General features: G+C 42.9%; 2 protein-coding genes across 3 annotated transcripts; one reads left to right on the top strand and one right to left on the bottom strand.

Moving 5' to 3' along the window:
* Positions 1 to 47: 47 nt before the first annotated feature.
* On the bottom strand, positions 48 to 3,220 carry cybc1 (cytochrome b-245 chaperone 1). The gene is made up of 6 exons (XM_080021750.1): positions 3,108 to 3,220; positions 2,434 to 2,521; positions 2,286 to 2,327; positions 2,014 to 2,184; positions 1,394 to 1,538; positions 48 to 958 (listed from the first exon to the last, which is right to left on the bottom strand). Exons 2-6 carry the CDS (start codon positions 2,519 to 2,521, stop codon positions 793 to 795), a joined length of 612 nt encoding a protein of 203 aa, XP_079877876.1. The 5' UTR covers positions 3,108 to 3,220; the 3' UTR covers positions 48 to 792.
* A 311-nt stretch (positions 3,221 to 3,531) lies between these two features.
* Positions 3,532 to 13,280, top strand: narf (nuclear prelamin A recognition factor). 2 transcript variants are annotated; one of them, XM_080020900.1, is made up of 12 exons: positions 3,532 to 3,806; positions 4,670 to 4,762; positions 5,327 to 5,392; positions 5,526 to 5,654; positions 6,155 to 6,287; positions 6,379 to 6,513; positions 8,487 to 8,605; positions 9,034 to 9,163; positions 9,438 to 9,510; positions 10,047 to 10,184; positions 12,203 to 12,360; positions 12,972 to 13,280. In XM_080020900.1, exons 2-12 carry the CDS (start codon positions 4,706 to 4,708, stop codon positions 13,217 to 13,219), a joined length of 1,386 nt encoding a protein of 461 aa, XP_079877026.1. In that variant the 5' UTR covers positions 3,532 to 3,806; positions 4,670 to 4,705; the 3' UTR covers positions 13,220 to 13,280. The 2 variants fall into 2 exon arrangements, with proteins under 2 accessions (XP_079877026.1, XP_079877027.1); XM_080020901.1 differs by having other exon boundaries at positions 3,532 to 3,701.
* Positions 13,281 to 14,307: the final 1,027 nt, after the last annotated feature.

A 14,307-nucleotide genomic window follows, 5' to 3' on the forward strand; every position in this document is an offset into this window, starting at 1 on the left:
AACTTTTATTTTCAACACTTTCATGTGGAAAGGGTTTGCCTGAGGTCAACTACTTTTTGGTTTATAGAGAAAGTAAAGATGTAAGTAGACGATGCGAGCAAAAGAGCGATAAGCAAATGGCAGCAAACCAAAGCGTTTCACCTCAGATCGCTGCTGGGCCGAGCCACGGAAATCCTTCATGCTTGATTACAGTTTACGGCTTGAATTCATTTGGATTACGGGTTGGTATGAATAAACATGCAAAAAGATCATCATGGACTGGGTGGTCTGGGAAAAACACTGGGGTTCCACATTAGTGTGGGAAAACCTTTTTGGAGCAGCTTAGCCACATAAACACCCATTACAGGGCATTATAAAAACAGTCATCATGTCATAATTGAGGAGAACTCTTTGAGAGTAAAGAGTCAAAAATGTCTAATTGTTTTTTTTGTTTGTTTGTTTTTTTAAGTACCCTCGTTATTTTAGATCAGTGGTTCCCGTTTGATTTTGGTGGGAAAAGGTTGAGACCCTGTTTTAGGACGACGCAATTCACACAATTTGTATCCCTATTATTATCATCTGCCTCATATCGTATGATGCCCTAGACATTTAACCTTCTATATTTGTCATATCATCACAAAATATTAACTGGAAAGAGGAGTTTTGTAAGGCATATCAAAAACGAAATGTAAAAAAAACTGGCCGCGTCCATTAATCGAGCGGAAATGTACAGTGTATCGCTTAGAGATCCACATCACCGCTCATCAGCAGAAATTTTAGGGTAACCTGAGCCCAACAGTCCTGAGGGGTTCATTATTCATCCTGGGAGTCGCTGCTGTGGTATAAATAATCTTCCTCCTCCTCCTCCTCCTCGTCCTCCTCTTCCAACATTGCTTCCTCTTCCTCCTGCTGCCAGCGTCGCTGCAGCTCCTCCAGTCCCAAGAAACGCTTCAGCAGCACAGCTACGGCCTCCACGTCGCTGAGACATATAGAAGGTAGAGTTTTGAATTGGAATAGACAAGTGATTTCCTAGAATCAGAATCAGTTTAGTTTGCATAAGTACATTCCTCGTACATTTACATATACAGTATACAATGCATTTATCCTGCTAAGGATTGGTGCTGAGGATGAAGGTGTATTGCTATAAAGACAATAACTAGCATAAAGAATCTTAACATTGAAAAAAATACCCAAATTTACAAAAAATGGCAAATATACAAAAAATAGCATAATGAAAACAAAAAGATGCGGGTATGAAATATAAATACAGATGATATAATGTACAGAATAAATAAAATGTATTCCATCAAGCAAAACAGGTGTCTTGACAGCACAAGATCCCTTTAATATCTCCCTATGGGATGCATGTAGTTCCATATTTCCTCATAGAATTTCAAGCCCCTTTGTATCTCACCTCTGCCCGCCCAGCGTGGCACTCTGTGTCAGGGGGTGAGAGAAGCCCGTGGACAGCCTCAGGACCAGTAAGTATCCCCTCCCCAGGTAGCGGACCTTCTCCTCCTGAACGCGGATGTCACGCAGGTGCCCCAGGTCCAACACAACTGAGGAAGGGGGAGAGACAGAGAGAGGATGACTTCTATGACACCAGCATCCTGTTAACCACTCAAAACATCACACTCAAACACTTGATATGAAGCACATAGAAACTGTGCTTAATATTACGGCCTAGTAAAAGCGATTTGCAAAGAGTTGCAAATCCTTTCAAACCACACGGGAGTCACTCAGGCAAAAGAGAGAATCTTCAACTCAAATGCTAAATGATTACTGACTAAATTAAAAATAATGTATTTACTCTTTGTCTTCCACCGACATAAATCATTTTGACGGAATTAAATGATTCTTGTGAGAACCCCACTCATAACTTAAGAGCCGAACCAACACTTCTGACCCTTTTTTTTTTTTAAGTGGAATTTGAAACATTTTCACGGCATTCGAGTTGAAAGTGGTTGAGAAAAGGTCACAGGTCACATGGAGCCTGAAGCGGACCCTCTTCCTCATGTCGGAAAGCTCTGGGACCTTTCTCGTGGCCGCTCTTCCACAGGGTCAGGACCAGGGCGTACAGGCTGAAGGTCTTGAGCTCGATGCGGTTCCTGGCTTTGTCAAACAGGGCTTCCTCCCATTCCTCCATGTTTTGCATGGCCACGAACAGACAGCCGCCCACATAGAAAAGCTTCCACAGGACGCTGTCTGGTTTGAGAGGAGAAAACAATTGAGAGGTTGGACGGAGGGGCAGAAGCCAAAAACAGATTAGAGTACTCTTTAGGTCGGTCAACGACAAGTTTCCAAACCTGAGCTGTAGTACGCTGCCGCCAATCCCACAGAGGTTACACCTAATATGAGAATAAGAAATGAAGCAAACATTTTTAGGGATGGTGGGGGGGGGGGGGTACCAATGGGAAATGAATCATGTAAGTTAATGTCGAGTTAAGCGCCCACCGACGAGAAGAGACCAGGAGCGAATACCAGGGGATCTCTTCAGGTGCAGCATGGTGGAGCTGTGCTCCTCTACCATCATGTACCCCATCTAGAGCAGAGAGGAGGATGGTCATGGTGAGAACAATGTGGAGCATTAGATCCGTGACCGGTGAGCCTGGGAGTGTACACTGAAGAATACGTGTTTCTAGAAAGACTATCAGAGATGGCAACACGTAATGCTTCCTCATAGTGAACGGTTGGAAACTCAATAAAGGGTTCTTTAAATGAATGTATGACTCCTTTCCACTATTTCAGGTTCGCATAAATGACACAAATGCGCAAACACTAAGTAGGAGAAAGCAGAAGAAAGAAAAGCAAGAGATATAAGCAAAGTGACATAGGCAAAAATATATAATGTTTTTCATAGGTAAATAATATTAACAATAACAACAACAACATCAATAATAATAATAAGATGAAGAAAAATAACAACAATGCAATAAAATAAAAAAATAATAACGAGCGAATATATTAAATTATAATATAACGTGATTATTTGTACATGTTTGCGAGGGTACTTTGTTTACTTCCTGGATGCTCATGACAGATGGTGAAACTGCAGAGAGTACCCCCCGCCCCCCGCCCCGCCAGACACCGCTGGTTCATTGAAGAATCGCTCCTGCTGAGTCGCTCACCTTCGACCCTTTCAGTCTCTTTCGGGGGAGTGTAACACGACTCGAGGACGATCGCAGCGCAGGGACACGAACGAGAAAAGCGCTCAACGAGGAGGCCGAGTCCGCGTCTCCGCCGCGAGTGTCGCCAGTCGAGTGGGCGCCACTTCCTGCCTGGAACGCGGGGCACCCTGATTGGACGACGGCGCCCACGTCGTCACGTGTTGCCGTACCAAATATTTAAAATGATTATCTATTGAAAGGAGTAAATAATATGTTTTATTAATTTATTCTATTATATATATTTTTTTTAATCTACAAGAAACACTACTACTTCTACTACTACTACTACTACTACTACTACTACTACTAATAGTATATGTGTTATTGCGTTGTCGGGGAATGTGTTAACGCATGCGCAGTTGATGAGCCGGGAGGGACACAATGGAGTCGAGCGTGTCGGAGTCGAGACAATCCCCGAAAATGCCCTGAGTCACTTACACAAAACTGAAGTCGCGTCTCGATCCGGGGAAAACGTCGGCCCGGCTGCGCGGGGAAAGGGCGGGGATGCCGACGCCACCCGCGGAGGTTTTAGTTCTGCGGTGCCGGGGTCGCTGAGTGAGTACGCGTGTCACCTGCCGCCCCGTGGTCGTGGGCTGGCGCTGCCCTCCGAAGCCGCGCCGCGCCGCGCCGCTCTGCGCGCTCCTGTCCTGAATGTTCCAGGTATCAGAAGGCCGTTGCCCCTCGGCGTTTCGATGCAGTCGCGCTGCCGGTAAAAAATTAACCTCAAGACCCTATTTATTTGGAGAGATTTAAAAGGCCAACGAATACACGTGCCCCGCATGTGTGTCTACTTCTCGTCAACCGTTGGCTGTAATGACAATGTCGTTGCGTTCCTTACATGAGAGCGCTGGGGTTTTTTTTCGTTTGTTTGTTTTTTAACCCATTTTATAGATTCGTTTTTGTATAAAATGTCGATTTGAAATTAATTGTTTTAATTGCATTTGAAATTCCCCCTTCAAGCCGTTGTGCTGCATTTTGTCTATTGTGTTTTATTATTATTATTATTATTGTTGTTGTTGTTGTTGTTGTGTTGCTTATGCAATGATCCTGCAGCAGCATTGCAGTCATCAGGCCCATTTTTCTCATCTTGGTTGCACACCACTAGTTTAGATCCCAAGTCCCATGCCTGTCTGCGTTACCCTTCCTGCCATAATATGGTAAAACATTCCCACGCTGTTTTTGTTGACACTGTATAATCATCCCCAGCCGTTCAGGTTTGATGACAGGAAACAACTCCCCCGGCCACCCACCCACCCACCCACCCACCCTTCCCTGTTATATCTAAGCGGCTGACTACCTGGCGTGGCTGCGATAAGCGCCTAAGGACCCTGACACAGCACGTCAGCGCAGTCCTGTGCCAGGGGGCCCAGTGAACCCTGGTTGTGATTGGACTGGGAGGCTGGGTGGACTTGACTCGCCACAACACCGGATGCCTTCCTGCAGCGTCAGCCTTTCACACATACTGTGCTGTATAGGGGAAGTTGTCTGATGGACTTGCTTTCTATTGTGATTTTTGACTGAAGCTGATATCCAAACTGCACCGATAATCTAGAGGGACCATGTCCGAGGTTGGTGTGGCGAAGCGGAAGGAGAAGTGTGAGAATTGCACCAAACAGGTAAATTCTGCTGATTTAGATACCTCTCTTGTATAGCCAGTGGTGGAAGAAGTTATCTGATGTTTGAGTTCAGTAAAGGTACAAATGCCTGTAGTAGAGAACTAGATAGATAGATAGACAGACAGATAGATAGATCGATAGATACTCTCCCCAGAGGAAAATTGCAGTGTCACAGCAGCTCAGCAAAACAATTATAATAAAATAATAGAATCAATATAGAAAAAAAATAGATATATCTATATATCTATATATATATAATAAAGATATAGCAATATTCAATAAACCTAGTGATAATCAAGAAACATAAACCTCACAAATAATAAAAGACAAAAAAAATTATAAGAACAATTTGGCAATTTACATAAACCATACACTAACTACAAGATAGGTACATTTGCCATGTACAACAAACCTAAAAACATTGACAATAAAATAAACAAACCAGAAAATTGAACCTACCGATAAAAAAATTTGTAATGTACAATAATGTACCACAGTGCCATAGTTTCATAGTAATTTAGAGGGAATTGTAAATTTAATTTGAACTTTTTGAATTGATTCCAGTGCAACAAGAAACAGGGGGATGAAGGTGTTTCCTCCGTCCAAGAGACCGATCCGGGCAACGGAGAGGTAACAACTGTTATTAAAAATTCATGCTTTTTTTTTTTTTGTTTGGTTTTATTATTGAAATCTTATCAAGATTTGTCTTGTGATTATTTTATTAATTAATATTTTTTTCTCGCTCTCTCTCCGATCCCCGCAGGCCAGTGACGGTGCCCAGTTGCTGCTGAGTGCGTGCCTCGCCTGCGACGGCTGCGTTTCGGAAGACGAGACGCTGCGGATCTCGCAGCAAAACCTGGATGAGATAGACAGGATTCTGGCTCTCAACAAGGTGAAGTACAGGAGCCTCACTGTTTAATAGGTAGATGGGTAGGTAGGTAGGTAGGTAGGTAGGTAGGTACTTAATTTATCTCTGGACGGAAATTGTGGTGTTACAGAAGCTCATATCAGAACGAGTAGGCAATAAAAAATAAAAAATAAAGAAATGGGGGAAATTGGCGATAGAAAGATAGTAATTTAAAAAAAAAAAAGAAAGAATAAGCAGTAAACCATGGTGTAAACGAGCAATTCAAAGTGTAAAAGCAGGAAAGGTAATAATTCATAACAGGATGTGTAATTTAGTTATTAATTTAAATATCCATTTTTTTTGTTCAAATTGATGTATTTTTTCGGGTCGCGATGAGCAGAATCAGACTTTTTAAAGGCCGTGGCAATTCCGAGATGGCCTGTCAACAAAAAAATGTCTTTTTTATTTTTCTCTATGACACCTCATACCTCACGGTGTACATTTTGGTCGCTTAATGCCTCCCCTGTGTCTCCGTCCCTCATCAGAAGTGTGACGTGTCCAAACACAAGGTGCTGGTGGTGTCGCTGTGTCCCAAGTCGCTGCCTTTTTTCGCCGTCAAGTTGGGCCTGGATATTCCCGAGGCTGCCCAAAAACTATGCGGCTTCCTCAAGAGCGTGGGTGAGCCCGGGAACGCGGTATCGAGATCATCTAAATAACTACGAACACGTTGGACCTCCTCCACTCACGCTGTGTCTGCATCGTATCGCAGGAGTGCAGTACGTGTTCGACACCACGGTGGCCTCGGGCTTCAGCATCCTGGAGAGTCAGCGTGAGTTTGTTCAGAGATATCGCCGGAGGCACCGCGACTCCCAGGCCCTGCCCATGTTCACCTCCTCCTGCCCAGGTAGGAGCCGCACCTCCGTCCCCACCCGTCACCCTACCTTTCTTTGAGGAAGGAGAACACGGTGATTAATGAACAAGGCTGGGTCCACATTGTTGCAGTCAGAACTGGGTGGAAAATGATAGGTCAAGGGTCAAAAGTGGGTCTGTTTTCTTTTTAGCTCTTTTTTCTTTTTCAAAATCCAGATAATCTGACTTTTTAAGATGAGTCAAATTCTTACTGAGTTTTTACATTCTTTTTGTTTTAGTTAAGTTTGAATAATATATTTATTTGTTTGTTTGTTTATTTATTAGGGGTGTCACAATTTTCCAAATCTTCGATTCGATCATCGATATGTTTGGGGTTTTTTTTCACCAATGACGGCTATGAGATTGTTAGACAATCAAGTCTTGATTTGTAAGGAAAAACACCTGTTTCTCAATATGTAACTTTTATTTGAATAATAACAATTGTAAATAATGGCAGAAATATGAGAATATTTAAACACACCTAAACAGTTAAGAGCTTTATCAAAACTACACTTTGGAATAATAAACAATAAGTTACAATACTTTTAAGTTACTCACTAAAATAAGAGCATGCAATGCTATTTTTGCCAGAGGGGAACGCTGGTAGTAAAAGGCAAATTCCTGCTGTGTCTTGTCTTGTACATGTACTAAATGTGATCGTCTGCAAGTCCAGATGTAACAGTATGAAATTCCACAGTATGGTACAGTATATACCAAATTTCCAAGGCATACAGTGTTTCACGGTATTAACCCCCCCTTTATTTTCTGTGTAAAGGGTTGTTAATAAAAAAGAAAAACACATAGTCAACCCTCTGACGCAGCGCAGCACCGGAAGGCGCTTGTCGGGACTCTCAAATTCACAGGAGAGTCAAAATAAGCGACATATATATCAAAATCTGACTTATTTTTAAAATTTAAGATAAACTTTAATTCGCCCTCACCTTATGTTTTACCAATACGCGGTAGCAGACGGGTAAATAATGTTGTAATAATTCATCCATCCGGCGTGTTTGTTTACACTCGTCCCAATGAGTGCGCAATTAACGTAAAGCACCGCGTCTTAAGAATTGCAGCTCGCCCATCTCCGAACCATATTTCATGAAAGTAGGTTCGGAGCCGAACGAGCCGCAGTCAACTCCGCGGAGGGGCCCCGCGCCCCCCAGCACACACTGCATTTGTTTACCGGCGGACGTTGACCGACCCAATATGGCGACCATGTTGCATGGCAACTCGCTCTGAGTTCCCTGGGGGTTCTCACGTCTTTTTGAGTGAACCTCCACCTTAAGTTCCTTACCTGCCAGCTTAGCGAACAATCCAAGGGGATTTTGTCACTTTCTCGACACTCTATCCTAATACTCCCCACCCTCCGTTTTGTCTCCACTTGCTCCAAGACTGTGACTGGAGGCCTGACAGGCTAGTATAGACCTTGCTTCCATTTAGAGGTAGAGATAGTGGAGTACGGAGCTGCTGGCCTGAGATAGTTGGCTCGGCTCACACCACTCCCTCAGTAGAGATAGAACCCGAGTGAGTGGAGAGATCTTTTGGAGCAGTGGTTCTAAGACTTGTTTAGTAGTGTACCCCCCTTAGATGTTTCTTTGAGTGGAGTACCCCCTTCACTAGCATTGGGAGGAAAAAAATAAATACAATTAACAAATGATGTACTCTATGTGCATCATATGTTTGTTTTTAAACATTATATATAACTTATATTTTTTAACACTTTCTTTTTTTCCTTAGAGGTAGGAATACCCCCATTTGAGAAACACTCCTTTAGAGGGCTGGTTGTAACTATCTGTTGGTCTTGCCGCTCATTTCTGCCTGTCCTGTCCATATTGGGTTGTTTTTTTTTTTTATCAATACTATATGTGTGTTTTCTACCATTGCAATACTAAAGTGATCGAATATCGAGAGTTGGAAGTAACAGGGAACAAGTGTAATTACATTTTTTTGTGTGTGCCTGGCATGCAGGTTGGATCCGCTACGCAGAGCGTGTCCTGGGGAGCCTGGTGACCCCCCACATCGGCACGGCCAAATCCCCACAACAGATTATGGGCTGTCTGGTCAAAGACTACTTCACTAAGCAGCAGGTCAGCCCCGGAGCCTGTAACGGAAACGCCACATGGTTAAATCCTAACGGTCGGTCTTTACATTTATCTGGGCCAAACTACTACATTAATTCTTAATTACAGCTCCAGCGGGGCTATTCTATTCTGCTGACCCTGAGCTCTGACCCCAAAGTATTGAATCAAGGAAGAGCGGAAAAACTTAAGTAACAGTAAAATAATAAGAAAATAATTTAAATGAGCAATAGTTATTTTAACTATTGCTGTTGTTACCTTTAAACCTGTCTCAGGTTTAGATCAAGTAGACTTAAGACCTAATGTGTAGGGGTTTTGCAAAGGTTATGTAAACTAGGGAAATGACACCATCCAGCATCTCAAAAGCTGAGTTATTTAGTCAATACTTGTGTGTATATATAACTATAATTTCCCCCAACAAACTTGTGTCTGAGCAGAAGCTGCGTCTCGAGAAGGTTTACCACGTGGTGGTAGCCCCCTGCTTCGACAAGAAGTTGGAGGCTGTCAGGGAGGAGTTCTACAGCAGCCTGCTGGAGAGCCGCGATGTGGACTGTGTCCTCACCTCAGGTTCGTCTCCCAAATTTGTGTTTGTTGTACAGTAAATGACATGAATTTTAGGTGAAAATAGTAAGAAAACCAAAAAATGTATAAACAGAAATTGCAGTTCCTTCACAGACCCCTAGGGGACCCCCATCATTCTATGGTCTAGGTCTCTCTTAATCCAGTTTCTCTTCATTCTCTCTTTGCTTATCTCCTATTTCTTTCTTTTTATATACTTGTTGAAGGACGCTGCATCTATGAAAGACCATGTTTAGTCTGAAAATTATGTTTTGCGTTTCAGGGGAGATCTATTACATGATGGAGCAGCGGAAAGTATCTGTGGATGAGCTGGACTCTATTCCACTAGACCATGTGTGAGTTGTCCTCGCATTCGCCAACATAAAGCGTCATTATGTAAATACCTTCACAACAGCTAAATTATAAATCCAGTCATTTTTGACCTGGATTATTATTATTTATTTTTTTTGGAGGGTGCTTTCCTTATTACTAATTCCTTTGTCATCGTGTCTACATACTCTCGCTCTCTTGTTATAGGCTAGCTCAGGGTGTCCCAGACCCTTTTATGGCAGGACCCCTTGCCCCTTGACTAATCTCTGGCTGAATAATTAATTGAATCACTCCAATGTTTGGAGTGAAAAATTTGGCTAGACGAATATCACATTTATCCTAAGCTATGCTGATAAAAAGTGCAAATCTCATAACAAAAATAAACGGAAGCAATTATTTTTGTACAGAGCTCATTGGAAAAGGATAGGAAAATGAAGTTCCCTTAAAGCTCCCTTAAAGAAGTTCCACCAAAGCCTTTATTTGATTACTTTCTATAAGTAATCTCTTTAAGTGTTGCAATATGTCGGTGTGTGTTGACCGCAGCCAAATTTGTGTCCCGCAGTCTGGGCGAGGCCGGGGACCCGGGGCTGGTGATACACGAGGGCCGGGGGTCTGAAAGCTTCCTGGAACACGTCTTAAAACACGCCGCCAAGGAGTTGTTCGGTCTGGACGTTCATGAGGTCATCTATAAGAGCCTGAGGTAATTGTGCAAGACCTTTATGTTTTTATAATTATATATGTAATTATATTTAAATATAATTATATTTTATTTTCTAGTTTTCCAAAATAGAGCAAGATTATGCTCTCACACAGTCTGTTGCATGGCATTCAATGAACGGTAAACATTGAAAATAGGTATTATAGCGTTATAACTACTTTAGAAATGAAAATTGCACTTGTTAAAAAGGGAATCAAAATGTAGCGTTATATGGTTTATTAAAATATTAAATTATCATAACAAATACTATAAAAACGGGGCACCACTTCTAATTAAGGAAGAAAAGAGAATAAGCCACATTAACTATAACTGTCAATCTCATAAGGATAGGACTTCTTTCACAATACATTACATTTGGCTGTGCCAGTAGGGGGGAGTCGGAGTCCAGCGGTCGGTTGTCTCCCAGGTGAACTGGGATTGGTCACCAAACAGACGAGGTCCTGACCGCAGGTGCGGCAGCTTCATTTCCGGGGGTCGGATCAGCTGTGGAGTAGCTGCTTCGGTTCTCAGATGGCTGTCCGGCAATGGCTTCTGGGTTCCTCCGGGGTTGTGGCGGAATGTCAAATAAATTCATCGAGGTGCACTAACTTCAATCTGCAAGCTTGAATGTTTCGTGGGTCACCAGAAAACAAAAAGAATAACAAAAGTTAGAAAAATGGCTAGGTTTGGTGATTCAAAAATAATAAAAATTAATAATAAGAAAACACAGTTCTTTAGTTGGGTAACTGAAGAATGCTTGTTCAGTAAAAAGGAAAATTGTGCGCGGACTTCGTCCAAAACAGAGCCTTGAGAAAGAAAGAAAGAAAGAAAAGACGTTGAAAAACTGAAAATTAAAATAAAAGAGTTAAAGAGCTCAGGTGAGGTCCAGCTTGAGGCAAAATTGGTCGGTGTCGTCTTTTGAACCCTGGCCGGAGGAGGCGGAACTGGTTACTAGCCAGTGGTGGCAGAGTTTGGGCATCTCCTCCTTTAACTGGCTGCTGATTCTTTCTGACTAGTAAATTTAATTTCTTTATGCACAAAGTCATATCACTATACACAAACCAATTAGTGGTTTAAAAAAAACTCTTGTGATAATATTTTATATATAAACATATAAAATAAAATAAAACAAATTATTCAAACATCTGTCATCTTTCAAAACCATTCTATCAGGAACATAAATTTGTGACTAATTAACTGTTAGGACGATTTCTCATTACTAACTAAAACGTTAAAACATAATTTCTAACACTACTAATAAATGCATTAAAGTTGTCACCCAAAGTATGACTACACAACATAAATTGCATTGCAATCTTAGTGTTTACAGAGACTTCTATTCATTGGTCACTAGATGGTAGTGGGGCCACATGGAAAAAAACAAAACAATTTTTACGTTGTCCTTTAACTTCGCCATTTTACATCTTACAGTGATGAGGGTGGGATCATTTTTCATAAAAACATTAGCAGAAATAATGTTACTTAAATTACTGACTGATTTGACCTTGTTTCCCATGAAACCAGACACAAAGAAGAAATTGCAGATGCAAAATTATTCAGAAATGTGGATTTGCAATTTATGGCCTGGTCTGGAGACAAGGCTCTCAGCTTGAGTCCTAGACTCAAGAATGTGTTTGTGTGCATGAGATAGAGAGGACAGAAAGTCCACCTCTTTGCTTGTTGAGTGTCCCAATTGACACCTTTACCATTTGGGGATGAAGACAAGAGTTAACAGATCCAGGGTCTGAGCAGGGTTCATTACCCCCCCGGGAATCTCTGGGGAGAGGAAATACTGAGGAAAGACAAACCTGCAGGATCCAAACGTCTGGATATCTCACTTTGTGAATTCCAGAAACAAAATGGGTACTCACTACAGTATAGACATGGTCGTTTTTGTTTTTTTTTGTTTTTTGTTTTTTTTTCATTTGTTCAACCAGACAAATCCTTGGGCAACCTGCCTATTTCTTTATCACGCTGCTTTGTCTAAAAGACCTCTCTCACGCACACTCTGTGCTGTGCAGGAACCGGGACTTCCAGGAGGTAACGCTGGAGCGTGACGGCGAGACGCTGCTGCAGTTCGCCGCCGTGTACGGCTTCAGGAACATTCAGACGCTAGTCCACCGCATGAGGAAGGGCCGCGTGCCCTACCAGCTGGTGGAGGTGCTGTCCTGCCCCGGAGGTAATACAGTGATACAGCCAAAAATATCCTTCATTATCGACCTGTCATGTCTTTTGAAACGTAGAGTTAATGTAAAGTGGATAGGCTCTTGGTAAGCTGCTGAAGTGCACATTGATAAAAAGTCTTGGTCTGTATTCCGTTGAAGTCAGACCTCCGACTTGAAAAAGTGCAACGAAACAGTCGCAAGTGAGAATTCCAAGTCTGAATTTCGGACCAAGTTGTTGAGGCCCGACTTTGTTGAGACAACAGAGCTGACATCACAGCAACGACACACACAGTTAGCACTCAACAAAGTTCCCTTTACACGCCTAACTTAAATTTACGTTAGAAGAAGCAGTGGAACACATTTCATTTGGAGGTGGGAACTATCGACTTCCAATGCATATGTCGTTGGATGAGGCATTGCTTTGAAACCCCATTAGTATGCTGGATCGATATCTTGATCTGTAAGATAACATAAGAAAGCACAAAATCAGTCCGAGGGGGGTTGGGGTACCCAGTTTGTATTGAACAAGAACACGTTATGAAACGGGTATAATATTTAGTATTAGGTACAGTGCTGCAGGGTTTCCTTCAGATCACCACATACGTGTCCTTCCGATGCCCCCCAGGCTGCCTGAGCGGCCGTGGCCAGGCTGAGAGCGAGGTCAGAGGTCGCACGGACAAGGACCTGGTCCAACAAATGGAGGAGGCCTACAGCACCCTGCCGGTCCAGCTCCCGGAGACCAGCCCCAGCCTCCTCACCCTTTACCAGGACTGGCTGGAGGGCCAGGACTCCCCGCAGACCCAGGCCCTCCTCCACACCCAGTACGGGCAGCAGAGCAAGACGCCCGCACAGCCCCCACACATCCAGTGGTGAGGGCTGGGGGTAGGAGGTCAGGAAATTTGGGTTAAGGGTTCCAGAAGAAGAGGAGTCCTCTGTTGAGACCACTTTGAGAACATCTCAAATGCGGTGCCGCAGGCCAGTGGAGATCTCTCTCTCTCTCTCTCTCTCTCTCTCTCTCTCTCTCTCTCTCTCTCTCTCTCTCTCTCTCTCTCTCTCTCTCTCTCTCTCTCTCTCTCTCTCTCTCTCTCTCTCTCTCTCTCTCTCTCTCTCTCTCTCTCTCTCTCTCTCTCTCTCTCTCTCTCTCTCTCTCTCTCTCTCTCTCTCTCTCTCTCTCTCTCTCTCTCTCTCTCTCTCTCTCTGATGTCCTGAATCTGAAGAGACACAAGTACATTTAATTTAATTTAGACTAAAGCCGTCCCATCATCACCGTCATGTCTTCAGGAGTTTCTCATTGGCCGCTAAGTTGCTGCCGCCGTGACCGAACTCACTGGAATTCTTCGGAGGCCATTTTGTCACGACCGCGTTGCGATGTAAGTGGGTTAGGAGTAGCTTTTTAACTATTTATGCCAATCTTTACGGAGCAATAAGCCACAAAGAAACTTTTCAGCAGCCCTCACGGCCACTGGAAATGGAATGTATGTTTGTTTGGTTTTTTTTTTGCGTTGTTCAGTATCACAGCGCTCATGTCTCTAGTGTTGAAGCCTTACATTGTTGTTTGTAATGCTTCCAGTGATGATGAAAGACAGGCCAAGGTCCACACACTGTGACGTGCACTTCTGCATGGCAACGAACCAACCAACATCCTCTTGTCTTGATGTGAGATCTAACGTGCAACATGAATGGTGGTAATCAAGTCTTAAGATAGATGAGGGTTTATTTTATTTGTTCATTCCCTACAACCAGATGGTGTTCTGCTCGTTCACATCGAAGGAGAATTAAACAAAATTACAACATTTTCTGTCTTGTCACCTTTTTGGAGTTCTTGCTTTCCAACCAATCTTGCCTAATTATCTGCAAACAGCATGAGTGCATTCATACCAGATGGAGATTTGGAAATATTTCAACCACTTTGAGACAACACAGGGGGACTGGAGTGGAGTCTGGTCTTTCCAGTGTCTATG

The sequence above is a fragment of the Zeus faber genome (genome assembly GCF_960531495.2).
Source record: "Zeus faber genome assembly, chromosome: 20".
NCBI lineage: Eukaryota > Metazoa > Chordata > Actinopteri > Zeiformes > Zeidae > Zeus > Zeus faber.

What these genes read in the sequence shown, in the direction of transcription:
- narf (XM_080020900.1), top strand. Translation starts at nt 4,706, where the DNA reads ATGTCCGAGGTTGGTGTGGCGAAGCGGAAGGAGAAGTGTGAGAATTGC. An exon ending in GGATTCTGGCTCTCAACAAG is followed by an intron (nt 5,655 to 6,154) that starts GTGAAGTACAGG and finishes GTCCCTCATCAG; the next exon opens with AAGTGTGACGTGTCCAAACA. An exon ending in GGTGCTGTCCTGCCCCGGAG is followed by an intron (nt 12,361 to 12,971) that starts GTAATACAGTGA and finishes GATGCCCCCCAG; the next exon opens with GCTGCCTGAGCGGCCGTGGC.
- cybc1 (XM_080021750.1), bottom strand. Translation starts at nt 2,521, where the DNA reads ATGGGGTACATGATGGTAGAGGAGCACAGCTCCACCATGCTGCACCTG. An exon ending in GGCAGCGTACTACAGCTCAG is followed by an intron (nt 2,185 to 2,285) that starts GTTTGGAAACTT and finishes CTCTCAAACCAG; the next exon opens with ACAGCGTCCTGTGGAAGCTT. An exon ending in GCCACGCTGGGCGGGCAGAG is followed by an intron (nt 959 to 1,393) that starts GTGAGATACAAA and finishes TATATGTCTCAG; the next exon opens with CGACGTGGAGGCCGTAGCTG.